This window comes from Brienomyrus brachyistius, chromosome 2, assembly GCF_023856365.1.
Source record: "Brienomyrus brachyistius isolate T26 chromosome 2, BBRACH_0.4, whole genome shotgun sequence".
Taxonomy (NCBI): Eukaryota; Metazoa; Chordata; class Actinopteri; order Osteoglossiformes; family Mormyridae; genus Brienomyrus; species Brienomyrus brachyistius.
In genome coordinates, this window is record NC_064534.1 from 19,710,530 (window position 1) to 19,726,225 (window position 15,696).

Sequence of the window (15,696 nt, forward strand, 5' to 3'; positions counted from 1 at the left end):
CCAGTGCTGTCCGTTCCAAATTCTCTAGAAAGACCGGACTGATTTTTCCATTGTTGCTCCGTGAATTTTCCTCCTCAGTGGATCAGAAATGGGTGGTTCTCATCGAGTGATACGCTGTGAAGTGGCCCTGAATCACGGGCGACGTAGAATCTCCCTCTGGTGAGAATATCTGTGCTTCTCCTCACCCCTTTAGTTGTCTTGACAGGAACCTGTCTCAACAAAATGGCAAGAAGAAAAACCCTACCATCAGTTACAAAGTGTAACCTGAAACACACTAGGAATTTTATCAAAATCTACTCCATATTTAAGGTTGTTGCTTTACTGCATATGTAACATGCCCACAACTGATTGCAACTGTCTAAAGTATCATTTTTAGTACTTTAAGGTTTTAGCTTGTATCTAGTTTAAGAATAACTGGTATCTCGGTTTATCTTAGCTATTTGGTATCTCTGTTTGAGTCCGATAACAGTTATTGCCTGTGGAGCACGTTTAGTTGTCAAAGCGGAAGGTGAACCTTTGCTGCCATTCCGACGTCCCTCGCCCTGTTAATATGCCAGTCAAACGGCATTTGCTCTGCACTGTTGCCTTCATTCCCTGTGGTTTGTTTCAGTGTGGCAGATTTTGTACACCAGCTGTAGTTGCTCTTCAAATATGTGCAAATTGAAAATAAAGTCATCGTGATCCGTAAATATAGTAGGATAGGATATTTCTAGGGTGAATTGAGTCTTCTGTACAAGACGTATATAGATGTTCACGGAAAGTGGAAAAGAAAATTGCTAAAGGAATGATAAAATGATAAAAAGTAGAGCAAAAAAGTGATAGAGAAAGCAATAAAAGGCCCTACGGTCTTGTAAGAGAACAGGAGATGTAGATGATACGGATGGATGCTCACAGGTCTCAAGGCGCTCTTCAAGGAAGCCGATCTGCTCGCTGAGTGAATCGATGCGTTCCAGCTGCTGAAAGGACTGTGTCAGGAAACTGGTCCTCTCAGCTACGCTTTGCTCCAGGGACAGTGGGAATAGGCTGGTGAAAGGTGCCAGAGCCTGGTGCAGCTTCTGCAATGGACCAGAGGGGATAAATGTAACCCTGTATGCTATTTTGGGAATCAACAGCTGAACTGCAGTGTATTCAAGTTGGCTATTTTCATTTCCAGCCTTTATGTTCGCAGTAAATCTGAAAAATCAGAACATTGCCCACACCTTAGAAAATTAAATTAAAGCAAGTTTTTTTGTATAGGAATAATTTAAGAACTGAATTCAGGAAAGTCCTGTTTGAACTGACTAAGGTTCTTTGTGGGATGAACACCAAACTGTCAAGTCCTACTTGTCTGTGCTCATTCAACCATTATTTGGGTGGTGTCATTTTCATGAAAGATGCTCTTGTTAGTACAGTTTCAAGCTCTAAGAAAAGGTTTATCTGAGTGCAGTTGTACCTCTTCCAGAAGCTCTACTTTGTTCTTCAGTAGCTGCACCTCTTCAGTTATGTTGTTGACAGTGTCAGCATCAGGGCCTTAAAAAGCAGAACACAACACATCTGTACCAGGAACGGCATGCTGCTGTACCATGAGCAGTATGTTTCTGTATCAGGAACGGCATGCTGCTGTACCATGAGCGGTATGTTTCTGTACCAGGAGTGGCATGCTGCTGTACCATGAGCGGTATGTTTCTGTATCAGGAACGGCATGCTGCTGTACCATGAGCGGTATGTTTCTGTATCAGGAACGGCATGCTGCTGTACCATGAGCGGTATGTTTCTGTATCAGGAACGGCATGCTGCTGTACCATGAGCGGTATGTTTCTGTATCAGGAACGGCATGCTGCTGTACCATGAGCGGTATGTTTCTGTACCAGGAACGGCATGCTGCTGTACCATGAGCGGTATGTTTCTGTACCAGGAGTGGCATGCTGCTGTACCATGAGCGGTATGTTTCTGTATCAGGAACGGCATGCTGCTGTACCATGAGCGGTATGTTTCTGTATCAGGAACGGCATGCTGCTGTACCATGATCGGTATGTTTCTGTGTCAGGTACGACATGCTGCTGTACCAGGAACGGTATGCAGTTGTATCAGATTTTAACATGACAGGTACTGCAGGTATCTCCACCATGGCAACATGGTTGTTTCCGTACTACTTTCCATGTTAGAGCAGTGTTCAACCCCGCTGAGGACGCATCCATTTGCTGTAAGTCTATTCCAGCTACAGGATACTAGATGTTGATGGAAGACACATTTTTCTTATGTTGTTGCACTCCAATTAATGAAATCATTATAATGCAAACAGAATTCCCTCCAGTAGACAGCAGCTCCAATTTACAGCAGTAATTAGGCATGTAACGGTACACGTAACTCGCATTTCGGGACACACCTCGGTTTTGCATTCACAGCTTAGTGCAGTTTTGGTACACCAGGACAACAATAGTTTTGAAATTGTCTTATGTACTCCATCCATCCATTATCGTAACCGCTTAATCTCCCCTGTGTACTCCATTATCCAATATGATCACATGATTGTAGCAATAAATACCCTTTTTCAGCCCAGTCTGAATTTCCTGACAAATGTGCCCTGGGGAGACTAACTTGCAGAGGTGGTTTCAACTTTGCTCCAGTCATAGACAGACTTGGAAGTTATCTACTCAAATGAGTAAGCAAGAGAAATGTACTGTTACCGCCCTAGTAGTAATGCTAATTAAACAGCACCAGGTGGGATAGTGGTTGGTTCTCTTGAACTAGATGCTTAACCTAAAAACCCCCCAATAAAACATCCAGCTGTATAAACAGGGGAACTGTGTCACTTTAAGAGAAACTTGTTAGCTCTAACGAAGATAACTTCCCAGATAAGATGAAATAGTTATCTGCTGCAAAAGCAAATTCTACATCAAGGCTAGTTCATCACAGTGACTAAAAGAGCTATGCGAATTACAATACTACGTATGGGGGCATTGTGGGGGCAGTGTGTGGCAGGGCCCGTTAGGCCTCTGTGCCTGCGTTTGGAAGAATGCTGTTCCCAGCAGAATAGTCACATCTCTTGAGTAACACCCCCCCCCCCCCCCCAAAATTCTCCAGTGGCAATAGATTAATAGCTGACCCTGTGCTTGGACCTCAAGCTTCACTCAACTTTATGAGTGTGTGTCTCAAGGAAGAGCAAGGTGAGGTATGTGAACAGAAACATCCACTTGTGCATCACAATTTAAATTTTTTTTTCATACAATAAATAAAATCTTAACTTAAGTCACTTAGTGTGTGATCCAGAATGACACAGAATTCCTGCCTCTAGACTGCTGGATATATTTTGCAGTTTGTATTTAGTACTTCCAGACCTTCTACAGGAAGTATTTATGCCACTATGAAGTATCAGGATTAGGTTGTAGGAGGTCAGCTGTCTGTGTGACCAGCCAGCACAATGCTCAGATTACTCCAGTAGATATCAGCAGATATCTGAAATGTGTCTGGTTTGCAAAAGCCAGCTAAATTCAACTGTAATGATTATCTGTCTTTAGTGGAATTTAATATTCAGTCATGTTCAAAGTTTTGAATTAGTTTTTAATGGGCGAATTGTCAGATTCAATCACTGCATTAAGAACACAGACACCCAGCTTTATTCTGTGCAGCATTGAATCTTGAAAGCGCTCAATGCCGTTGCTTTATCAGTGTCGACGGTCCCGCCCACAGTGCACTATTACTCACGGTACGAGTTTGAGAGCGGCCTAGCGCGTACCAAAAGTAATAATGGACCGTGAAGTCGGAAATGGTCACGTCCTCTTCTGTCCAGTGGAGAGCGACACAATGCGGAAACAATTCGGGCGGAAGAGCAGCTGTCGACCGGTTGTGGAACAACAGGAGTCACTTAGGCAGATCCACATTCCCATAAATCCGATACAAGAGGACATCTTTTTATAATCCTGATGGGTGAATGTGGAAAGTCTGCCTGATAAGCTCTTCTCAGCAGTTTTCTTTATCTCATGAGCAAGAAGACACTCAATTCATTTATATACATATTCTCTATAATATGTGTTCGCTTTCCAAATATTCACCCATCTCTCAAGGTTTTAAATATGAATTTCTCATTCAGTCTGTCTTAAGGTTCACCCACATACATGGAGGCAGGGAAGTTTGATTCCTGTAATATAACAGGGGCCTGCAGCCTAATCTCCTCTGTTGTAGGAGAACTTCCAGGAAGACGCATGCTGCAAGTGTAAAGTCATCTCAGTCCCACCTCTGATCTAGCTTGGTTGAAACATCTATTGCATTCCAAGCACACATGAGCAAATTACAATTGCTTTGTGTTTCCCTTCCTTGAAGGCATCTAGTCAGTCCACTAATGACACCCATTGGCTTCACAAAGAGGTTACTGTGCCTGCACATTACAGCAAGACCGCGGATTTCTTGGGCTATCCGATATTATACCTTTGGGAGTGGACACGCCTGTGCTGTTGCTGCTGCTCGAGGGCTGTCTGTCATGCGGGAGGCTGGGCACTGGACGCGTCTGGCAGGAGTGTCCATCCTCAGCCAGTGTGTAGCCTGCCCTGCATCCGCAGTGGTAGCTGCCGGCGGTGTTGAGGCATGTCTGGGAACAGGGCTTTGAGCTGCTGCATTCATCCACATCTGTAAGACAGGACAAAACAGTGGGGTAAATGGTCCTGCAGCCCCTCTTATTACCACTAGGGGCACTGATATGTAGTGTAAAGCAGACACAGAAAGGTCAGTCAGGACTTTCCTAACATGGTAATGTATAGTACTTTGATGCATTCTACAGTAAGTGGACAATTTATGAAAATGAAAAAATACCATATAACAACTGAATTTTAATCTAAATTCAAATCTATCTGGCAATAAATTTGGCTTTCCCCGGATCCATCCACTCTGAAGCATTCATCTCCAGAGTAAGCAATCACTATTTAGTATTTTGTCTTGTAAGTAGATGCAGTGCTGTGTGCAGAAGGAACCAGGAAATTTCCCCTGAATGTATGTCGGAATTAGATGGGAGGGTGTGATTATGCAGCACTTCACTTAACTGCGGTCAGGGTGCGTGGTTTACCTGTTTGGCAGCTGTGTCCCATCCAGCCCGACACACAGGCGCACTGGTTGGGCCTGAAGCAGGTGCCGCCATTAGCACACGCCTCAGCACACACCGCTGTGGGGCCAGGCGGGACAGGCACATGAAACCGGTCCGGTGTGGAGGCAAGTATACAAATACAGGTCAATGTGCAAGATGCGATCTAGTGTGACAACTTAAGGGGATCTTTTTACAAAGCATTTTACAAGCATTTCCTCAAAACATTATGCAGAAATGAATATGATCTCTGTAAGAAGGGATAAGATGGTGTTTTAGAGCATAGGTTCCCAAACTTTTCAGCCCATGACCCCATAAATAAGTGTACCAGAGGTTCATAACCCGCATCGGTAGGTTTTTATGACCATGGACCATGGTTGTTGTTACAGTTACTATGGAATTTTAAACATTTTAAAATTGCAATAAATATACTCTGGAAATCAACTCGCAACCCCCCACCAGGTCACCCCTATTTTAGAGCCCACATAAGGTGTACAGTAAGTTACAGAAGTAATACATTCAGGAATATCCTATGTTGATCATTGCTAACTATAGTACAGTACAGTTATGAATAAATACAATTTTAGGCTGTAAAAAACAGCAGGAAACCCTCACCTTGATTACAGTTGTGTGAGTGAAACCTACGCCAACCCGGACAGCATTCTGGGTAGGAATGTGCCACTGGTGCCAGTCTGCTGACACTCCGATAGGCCACTCTGTACAGCGTCCTGTTAACACATGAGATTGTTTGGCTGAACGAGGTCAGGCTCCCCCCCCCAGGTGAGACATGTAGTTCGGCCTGTTCCACGTGTGTGTGCGTGGGGCCTGTGCGGGAGCTCGATGGCCGCCGGCCCGTTCCGCCTGTGCTCGTGTGCGTGGGGCCTGTGCGGGAGCTCGATGGCCGCCGGCCCGTTCCGCCTGTGCTCGTGTGCGTGGGGCCTGTGCGGGAGCTCGATGGCCGCCGGCCCGTTCCGCCTGTGCTCGTGTGCGTGGGGCCTGTGCGGGAGCTCGATGGCCGCCGGCCCGTTCCGCCTGTGCTCGTGTGCGTGGGGCCTGTGCGGGAGCTCGATGGCCGCCGGCCCGTTCCGCCTGTGCTCGTGTGCGTGGGGCCTGTGCGGGAGCTCGATGGCCGCCGGCCCGTTCCGCCTGTGCTCGTGTGCGTGGGGCCTGTGCGGGAGCTCGATGGCCGCCGGCCCGTTCCGCCTGTGCTCGTGTGCGTGGGGCCTGTGCGGGAGCTCGATGGCCGCCGGCCCGTTCCGCCTGTGCTCGTGTGTGTGGGGCCTGTGCGGGAGCTCGATGGCCGCCGGCCCGTTCCGCCTGTGCTCGTGTGTGTGGGGCCTGTGCGGGAGCACGATGGCCGCCGGCCCGTTCCGCCTGTGCTCGTGTGTGTGGGGCCTGTGCGGGAGCACGATGGCCGCCGGCCCGTTCCGCCTGTGCTCGTGTGTGTGGGGCCTGTGCGGGAGCTCGATGGCTGCCGGCCCGTTCCGCCTGTGCTCGTGTGCGTGGGGCCTGTGCGGGAGCTCGATGGCCACCGGCCCGTTCCGCCTGTGCTCGTGTGTGTGGGGCCTGTGCGGGAGCTCGATGGCTGCCGGCCCGTTCCGCCTGTGCTCGTGTGTGTGGGGCCTGTGCGGGAGCTCGATGGCTGCCGGCCCGTTCCGCCTGTGCTCGTGTGCGTGGGGCCTGTGCGGGAGCTCGATGGCCGCCGGCCCGTTCCGCCTGTGCTCGTGTGTGTGGGGCCTGTGCGGGAGCTCGATGGCTGGCGGCCCGTTCCGCCTGTGCTCGTGTGTGTGGGGCCTGTGCGGGACCTCGATGGCTGGCGGCCCGTTCCGCCTGTGCTCGTGTGTGTGGGGCCTGTGCGGGACCTCGATGGCCGCCGGCCCGTTCCGCCTGTGCTCGTGTGTGTGGGGCCTGTGCGGGAGCTCGATGGCTGCCGGCCCGTTCCGCCTGTGCTCGTGTGTGTGGGGCCTGTGCGGGAGCTCGATGGCTGCCGGCCCGTTCCGCCTGTGCTCGTGTGTGTGGGGCCTGTGCGGGAGCTCGATGGCCGCCGGCCCGTTCCGCCTGTGCTCGTGTGTGTGGGGCCTGTGCGGGAGCTCGATGGCTGCCGGCCCGTTCCGCCTGTGCTCGTGTGCGTGGGGCCTGTGCGGGAGCTCGATGGCTGCCGGCCCGTTCCGCCTGTGCTCGTGTGTGTGGGGCCTGTGCGGGAGCTCGATGGCTGCCGGCCCGTTCTGACAGCACACTGATGGGTGAGGATAAGTTTCATTGAGATTTTTCCTGGCAGTCCCCCAAAAACGCATGGGAAGATCATCAGGAAACTTCTTAAATGCTCCTTCAGCAAGACAGAAATCCCTCCATCCCATCCTTGCCCAAAGAAATAAAATCAGACACCAGTTATACAGTATATGTAGATGCCTCTAATCATCATAGTGACTCCATAATTCAATGTATGGTATTAAGAATAGTGACAATTGGGTATGTTTTACCCAAGATTGTTTTTTAAATTTTGTTGACGTTAGAGACACTCTGGAAAGTTCAGACCAGGTGGCTTACAGAGATTTCTTCTCTAATTTTTCTGGGCACATGCTTCTTGTCTTCATCTCAGTGCTGATAGATGAAGGGCGATTTTTATAAGTATCTCATATACTTATGCGTCTGGAACCAGTAGGTAAGAGGGTCATGGACGTTCTTATCAAAACCCACCTACGGTGCCGACATTATTTATGGCTGACTCATGATGTCTGTGAAGGGTTTTTAGGGTGTCCCACATGATCTGAAGCTTATCCAGGGCAGGGCAGTGATGTGTCTAAGGGCAACCCCAGGGAACTCGTCAGTTCTTCACAGGGATGGGTGATTCAGAGACACCGATTCACCTGAACTGCATGTCTTTGCACTGCGAGAGGAAATCAAAATCAAATCCGCAGCCCAGAAGGCATTTGGATGTCTGTATCTTTTTCGCTGAAGCTTACTTGTATGTGCTGCAGAGTCTGTGTCCTTGGCAGTGGGTGATGTAAGGCTTGTGTATGGGCTGTACAAAAGACTCTGTATGGAGGGCCACGGGGACATTCTGCAGGGAGCCTCTGCCGCAAGCCCTCCGGCTGTGGAGGGGGAAACCCAAAAGAACATGATTTAACACCAGAATCAGACACTTGTAATGACTTTGAGCGAATTTCATCAGCTACCGAGGCACGGGGAAAATATCGCGTTTCGGTACCGTTGTAGCATCCACATCTTCAGTTTTTCAATCCCTGAATCATCTGAATACCGGGAACGACTCGACTGCATGGAAACTAATAATATCAAAAGCTCCGTTTTGCATAAAAATATGCCCATGCATCTCTGAGTACTGTGTCTCGGTGATTTATTTACTGAACCGTTTCACCTGAGACCTCTCTCGTAGCTTTCATGTTGTTCAGCTAACTTGGTTCATATGCATTTATGCAAAAGCATGAAATCACTGTGGTTTTGGGGAAAATTGGAATAAGGTTAAATAAGGTGAAATGGAACCATTTTAGAAGAATTAGAGTTAGAGTGACAGGAGCCTTCCTGACCCTTCAGCAGCCTTGTTACCCTACACGCATGTGCCTTGGCTGTAGGAGCAAGCCAGTTTATTCGAAACACATTGCCTAGTGACACATTGCCCGATATGTAGTCCTGTACTGAAAAGTCAGGAGGCCCAGAAAATGGACTCCAGATGAGGACCTCAAGGTCTTTAGGTGTCTCACAATGTAAAAGCGGCCGTTCGTTACATCCTTCGTTACATACAGCACTGCGGCTTCAGAAAGCTTAAGGGCTGGATGGTGAGGGGATGTTTGGCTTGCAAAGTGACCTCTCTGTCCCAAAACTGTACCTCCAGACCTTTGAGCAAAAGCCTAATGTCAAGCATATTGCTTTCAGGGCTAAAAGAACTTACTTTCATGGGCTCTTACAAACCAAATTAAGATCAGTAGGATGATTTAGCAAGAAGTGCAAAACCCTGGAGCATTGTAAGAGAGAATTATAAGCTGTTACCCTGGTTGACCATGGTGGTGCAGGGCAAACACATGGAGAATGAGCAGGGAAGACAGGATGAGGCGTGCCAGATACATGGCAACCTGTCTTTCAGTCTTGTCTTCCCAATATCCCTTGTTCGCGTAGCACCAGGCACAGTGGGGCTAAGAAGTGACCAGTCTCTCAGGGTGTTCGATGTGCCCGGCACAGAGCTCCAGCTACCTGTGACAGGCAAAAAGAGAAAGGGGATTGGTGAGCATCAAAGATATTCCCCGTGCTCAGAGAACCTGAATACCGTGCATCTGTTACACAAAAAACTAAATCTAGTAGCTCCTTTATCAGTCAGCTTATCAGATGGAAAACACAGGTCAAATTTCATTTCATTTCAGTGACAATGGAATTCTGCAGCTGCAATGGCAGCCCAGCCTCAGACAGCTCATGACGACTTGCGTGTTCCTGTGTGGGGGTTCAAAATGGTACCAGCAGAAATAAATCGGGTGAATAATATAAGGGGCAGCAATTTGTTTGTGACATTCCTTCTGTAAATCATTTGCAGTCCTTTAAATATATGCCACTACCGTGACCCTGAGTACACCACTGAATTTCTGCCACTGGACGTAAAATCATCACCGATCCCACAGCCATAGTACTTAACGTTAATAAATAAATTAATAAACTAAATTGGTTAGATGACTCCCACCCGTCTTGTCATTATTGAAAAGACATGCCTTTCACATGAGAAAGTACTTATTCTTGTGTATGATAGAGGTAGTAGGTCATTTTGCTCTGTACCAGGGGATGGTCTGGCTGCAGCTCCCTCTACATAAAAAAAATAAGTTTCTCCATGGAGATACCTCTACGATCACCCGTCCACAGTTATACCTGAAACAAAACCTTTAATGTATATGTGTTTTTCTTGATTTTATGATCAAACATATTAGACCTTCTAAAAGCAAGTAATTGCTAGTGCCCAAAATGTCATCAACGGCCCTTAAATGTTACAGATGGCTAGCAGCTGTGTGATTCTAGCATTTCAGTGAAGAGGCCATAAAGACGACGGCAGTATAGAAAGAAAATTACCCAGATACAACGAGGCAGTTGTATGATGACAGAGACTCCTTTGCTTGCTACATTAACACATAATTAAAAAGCACGAATGCCTGACATTTCCGTATGACGTTCAGTCAGGTACACATACAGACTTCTAAGGTCACAAACATTTCTTATGAGCATCACCAAAGCTCATCAACACAGCATCTGGCCCGTTACTAACCAGCTGAATGAGAAGAGCAGCTTTGGCAGACAGACAGTTTTTTTTCTTCTTCATTTACGCCTGGCTCTTTGCTGCTGGGATGAGCAGCCTGCTCTGTACTTACTGAGGAGTTTCCTCTTTGCCAGCCTTGGGTCTTGGCTGCAAGTGGACTCTGAGTCTAAGCAGGTCAACGTAGCACAGGACAGCTCTCACCCCTCATAAAATACACCACGAATATACATTACTGTACCACACTCTGTCCGTCCACTTAAACACCACCAGAGAATGAAACCACTGATAACAATAAACGCATTAATCAAAGAATGGCACAGGGTTGTAGATACAGATCATCTATTACTGCTTACTGCAGCTAATCAGCTCTTTGACACCCTTATTAGTTAAGAATCTGATCTATGTTATGTAAGTATTACTACTGCCAAAATGATTAATATTTCTCTAAGCTAAAATTGTATTTATATTTCATAAACAAGTTTGAGCGACATTACAATGTATTAAACTCACAACATTAGATAACAAATACAGGGAGAGGTGTCGAAGTACAGTGTAATATGTAGAATCTCAATGGGGTTTATTTTTGAACCGCTGAGGCAGACTTGGCCACACACTGTATTGCAGCGCGCAACAGATTGTCAGACATTGGCTCTGACAGATTGAACACAGCATCTACTCTGCCTGGGCTGGGCCTCAATCCCAGCCAGGATCCCAAGCAAAAGACCCCTGAGCCCACGTCACACTGCAGACGTTCCGGTGGTGGTCTGCATTTCACACTGGGAATTTTAAACTGCATACCTGCAAACATTCTGACTTGCATATTATCACCCAAACACAGTCATCTATCTATTTATAAAAACAACGGTTCAACAGAAAAACTGTGATCCACTTACATAAACAGTTCTAATTTACACAGGCAAATCCAAACATTTCATCTAAAAATATATTCAGTATCTGCCAAGCTGTGAATAAGCTGTGGACAGGACATAAAACATGCTTTAGTGAACAACAAATTTCATTATTAACTATGCCTTGTCAGTTATACCTGCCTTTACTTGCATAACCTCCTAGCTGGTTGTAGTTCATGCAAGACATATCACCAGTGATGATGTCTTACACCTGAACACTCATTCTGAAGCCAAGGGATGTTCTGCTGGCTAAACAAAGTCAACGCTACCATTTTAAATGTTTGCCACTAACTGCCAATGGCTGCCAAGGATTGTACTTACTACAAATGATACTTAATTTCACTTGAATAAGCAAGGCTAAAAAAAATCATTCACTAACTGGCCAACCATCAAAGCGATTGTCACATTTGCCATCACGATAAGAATGCAAATGATTGAACCAATGATTAAAAAAATTAAGTGAGAAAAAAATCAGGCCAAATTCTAAGATGTGTGTAGTCTCATGTTCATTAGAGGGACAGAAATCAAACTTTATTGTGTATGTTTCTTATAACGTGTGAGTGATGGGTTGTTCTCTGAACCACGGCAGACAAAAAGGTTGCCTTTTATTTGACAGGAAAGGTTCTTTTTTTCTTGGGTAGAAGAATAAGAAAAAAACTAATTAGCCAAAAGTTTTGTAAAGGCATCTACTTCCTGGCGCGGTCATTCTTTAAGAGACAATGCCCGCCGTAGAAGAGGAGGCTGCAGGACTCAGTCCGCTATGGGCACTTTTCAGAATCCCTTACTGAGAAAAGGGGCGGTGGGGGGCTGAGGTCATAACCCTCTTCGTGGGGTTACCGCTTCAGTCAATCATACCTCTTCAAGCAGAGAATCGCTACTTACTCAAGGCTGTAATGGAATGAGGAAATCGGATTGCTAAAATAAGAGGAATTTAACAAGGTTTTTCTTAACGTAAACAAAAGCGGGGGGAAATGTTGGTGCCGCTACCATGGCCGATCAACGGATAAAGAAATGCAACATCAGCTGAAGTACCATCCATCGAAAAGAGAAAAAAATGTATATGTATATATGTGTGTGTATATAGATAGATAGATAGAGAGAGAGAGAGAGAGAGTATACTTTAGTAATTAATCGTATAGCTTTGGATATCTGTTGACCAACAGAGAGCGCCAGTTCACAATAAATAGGTAAACCGCAAAACGCCCTGTAAAGATGCATTGTTTCTTCCCTTACTAAACACGTCAACAAAGAAAAGGATGGAACTAAAGACCATAGTCTCTTCTAAACAGAACACTCTTTTTCAAGGCATTTCCCGTCATGTATAGAAACATTACACATTCATATCTACATACATTCAAATAAATCATTTATCGTTTTTTAAAAAACATATTTTATGACCGCATGCTTAGGCTTGCATGGTATATATATATAAAAAGAGGCTAACAACATCAAATTACCTGTTTCGTAGCGCAACTTTATTCTCCGCGACTTCTTTGTAAATTAATGTTGTAGCAGATTGAGTGATATGAACTATCGCATCCCTGTTATTAAAGTTAACAGTTTCCCAAAGCAAATCCCAAACACAGATATCCAATTTGTATATCTGTACAGAACGGAATGCTGATAAACCAAATGATCAAACAAGCGTGGTATTCTCAGATATGAATTTCCGTCTTGCATGAAGCACAAGTGACTTCAAAAGTGAAGTTGGGAAGATGCAGGATCGCTCTCTTTCTGGTTTAACAGAAATGGTGAGAGCACGCAGGGGGCACCCTAGCTTGCCTCATGTCGAGCAGCCCCGTGACCACGGCTGCAGGTTGGGGAAACACCCATTGTGACGCAATAAATCTGGGATTCCGTCTTCTAATTCTAGGATGTTTGTACACCGCAAACTTTTCTGAGTACAGCAACCAAGGTTTGACAATCTCGATGCATTAATTCCAAGCTTTTTTAAAAACGAAGAAGGCTTTATATTGGAACGGCAAACTACAAACAACAAATAATATTTAGTCCATGTTTTAAATATGCAGCCGTACCTTTAACTCGCCTCATCATTTCCGAGAGCCTCTGATTCATTCACTCTCCATCGCCTCCTGTGTTTCCCTAAACCAAAGATTATAGGCGATCCGTTAAGACTTCAGTGCGCACCCTAACTTCCCCGCAAGACCCGGCTAACAGACCTTCTTTGGAGCTGTTTAAAGTGTCACTTTTAAAGGAGTAATGAACACAGTTGGTTATTTATAATTAGTTCTTTGTTTGCTCTATGTGCAAGATGGATGTTCCAGAATACTGCAATTCACTTTAATCATACTACAGAATATACTGTATATCACTTTAAAAGAAGGTTTGAAACATTTTAGTGTCATGTGTCTCTTCTTTACTACTCTCTGGCCACAGAAAATACACATTCGAACTGAATCTAAATGAGTTGTTAACTTATTTGGATAGCGGAAGGAATATTATCTGCCATCTTCAGTGCTATTAACGGGCAACGGAAACACTCAATACAATTAAGACAAGTGGAGAGAGGGATGGACGTCTTTCTTCTTAACCTTAAAGAGAATACCTGCCTTTTAGAGATCCACTTTTCTTTCTAACTTGTGATTTTTTTTTACGCCTTAATATCTTTAACTACACAGGCTACCAGCTGCCTTTCAACTGAACGTGTACATAATGCTCACACCAATTAAAAGTAAAGGGTGTGTCGATCTACAGTATGAGGGCGTTTTCAAAGGATGTTTGCATTTCTGTTTTTAGATCAAAAGATGCGCGACGGCACTTCACTGCAATGCAAAATGCGAATGAATAGCTAATAAACGCTATTCAAGCCCAGAATAAATTTAAGCCAAGAATTTAGAAATCGAATGACGATACTGTAAATAATAATAATAATAATAATAATAATAATAATAATAATAATAATAATAATAATAATAAAATGATCAAATAAAATATGATCTAAGCATTATACCTTTTCGTTACCTGTATAAATGGATCTTAGTAAGGGAAATGTGCTTACCCAAGCCTGCGGTTCTGTACGATGCTTTCTGAGTATTTGAACAGCTGTGACCGTAGACACCAAATCCAACCACTTGTCATGCCGTTTAGCTGAGACCTTCATACTTTCAATTTCTTTTAATTCATTCCAATGTTTCATTAGGATATAAGCCATGGTTAGATTCTCAGCGCTCCTTGTCAAGCGACTGGAGAGAAATTAAATGCCTCTGCAGGTTTTGCAGTTGCTATTTATGCAGCCTTCCTGTGGAAGTCAGGAATTAGAGGGACAGTCCCAAACCGGAATTCCCGTGTATGCTTCGAACTGATAAACTATTTTGCAGAAAAACACAGACTACATCCTGTTGAAATTGCTTAATGAATCACGTTTTCACTAGATGGATGGACTACAGGTCCGAAAGCTTTTAGAAACTTCTGCAATATAACCATCAAAATGCGGCCTTAAGCATTTTGTGTTACTGACAGGTGTCGTTCACTCTAATGCTGTCATGCAGATATTAGGGTTTTGTCTTATATAGCCTATTTTTAATAATATATATGTCACATACGTTGGAGAAAGCAAACAGTATTATTAAAATGGGACAATTTATGAAAAAAATCACCTCAATCTCTTGAATCTCAACTTGATACCATTTTAAATACATTAATGGCCCTTGAACACTATGTAGACCTAGAAGATAAAATAAACTATAACTAAACACATATACATTAACTGCAGAGTTTAACCGTCCCATTTTCACATTTTCACTCAGCTTGCATCGTTTTAGTATTCATTTAATAATAAAACAAACTATATAATCAAATGAACTGTTTACACTTTTTGCCTTACAGTTATGCTACATTAAAATGAAAATTCAGATCATTGTGTCTTAACAGTAGCTTAAATCAGTTGTTATAATTTTGCTCAAAATGAATTAATTCAACAAATTCAAGTTGAGATGGTTTTAATAAATAGAAATATTTTTTTAAAAAGTAATAAATATAACAGGAACTAATTTGAGAAGTAAACTTAAAAATGATCTCAGTCAGTGTATATAATCTTAAATATACACAAAATTATTGGTTTAGTCAAGACAGATCTTTGGACTATGTGTTGTAGACAGCCAGTCTCAGAAATAATGGCAAAGAAGCATCAATAACTACGGTCCCTTAGCTTCGCTTCTGACAACGATAACAAAAAAGACAAATTAGGGAACATAATCTATCTGAAACTGAAGAACAAACCCAGTGTTTAGCATCAACTCATTAGAGAGACCAGAGTGCCATTCGAGTTCTCTGAATCAGCTTCACTAATTATTATTTTTTCTTCACTTGAAATCAAAGCTGGACAAATCCAGTTTAATTTAGAACTTAATTTTGCAGGATGGCCTAAAAAAGGCCACACAGCATTTCCTCTTTGAGAGGAAGCAGGAGGCGGCTGGTGGATGGAGATACTGAAGACTGGTTTCTCAGAACAATAAAAACCTCACTGGCAC

The 15,696-nt window shown here is 44.3% G+C and overlaps 1 protein-coding gene across 23 annotated transcripts; it reads right to left on the minus strand.

The window, feature by feature from the left end:
- Window positions 1–69: 69 nt before the first annotated feature.
- On the minus strand, window positions 70–14,419 carry LOC125718637 (epidermal growth factor-like protein 7). Of its 23 annotated transcripts, XM_048992677.1 has the most exons (10): window positions 14,226–14,419; window positions 13,243–13,309; window positions 9,056–9,256; window positions 8,014–8,142; window positions 5,666–5,778; window positions 5,036–5,131; window positions 4,405–4,602; window positions 1,433–1,509; window positions 893–1,055; window positions 70–209 (listed from the first exon to the last, which is right to left on the minus strand). In XM_048992677.1, exons 3-10 carry the CDS (start codon window positions 9,130–9,132, stop codon window positions 190–192), a joined length of 873 nt encoding a protein of 290 aa, XP_048848634.1. In that variant the 5' UTR covers window positions 9,133–9,256; window positions 13,243–13,309; window positions 14,226–14,419; the 3' UTR covers window positions 70–189. The 23 variants fall into 23 exon arrangements, 8 of the variants coding, with proteins under 8 accessions (XP_048848634.1, XP_048848591.1, XP_048848564.1 ...); XM_048992634.1 differs by lacking the exons at window positions 13,243–13,309; window positions 14,226–14,419 and having other exon boundaries at window positions 5,666–5,886; window positions 6,913–8,142; window positions 9,056–9,075; XM_048992607.1 differs by lacking the exons at window positions 13,243–13,309; window positions 14,226–14,419 and having other exon boundaries at window positions 5,666–6,342; window positions 6,913–8,142; window positions 9,056–9,075.
- Between the last annotated feature and the right edge of the window lie 1,277 nt (window positions 14,420–15,696).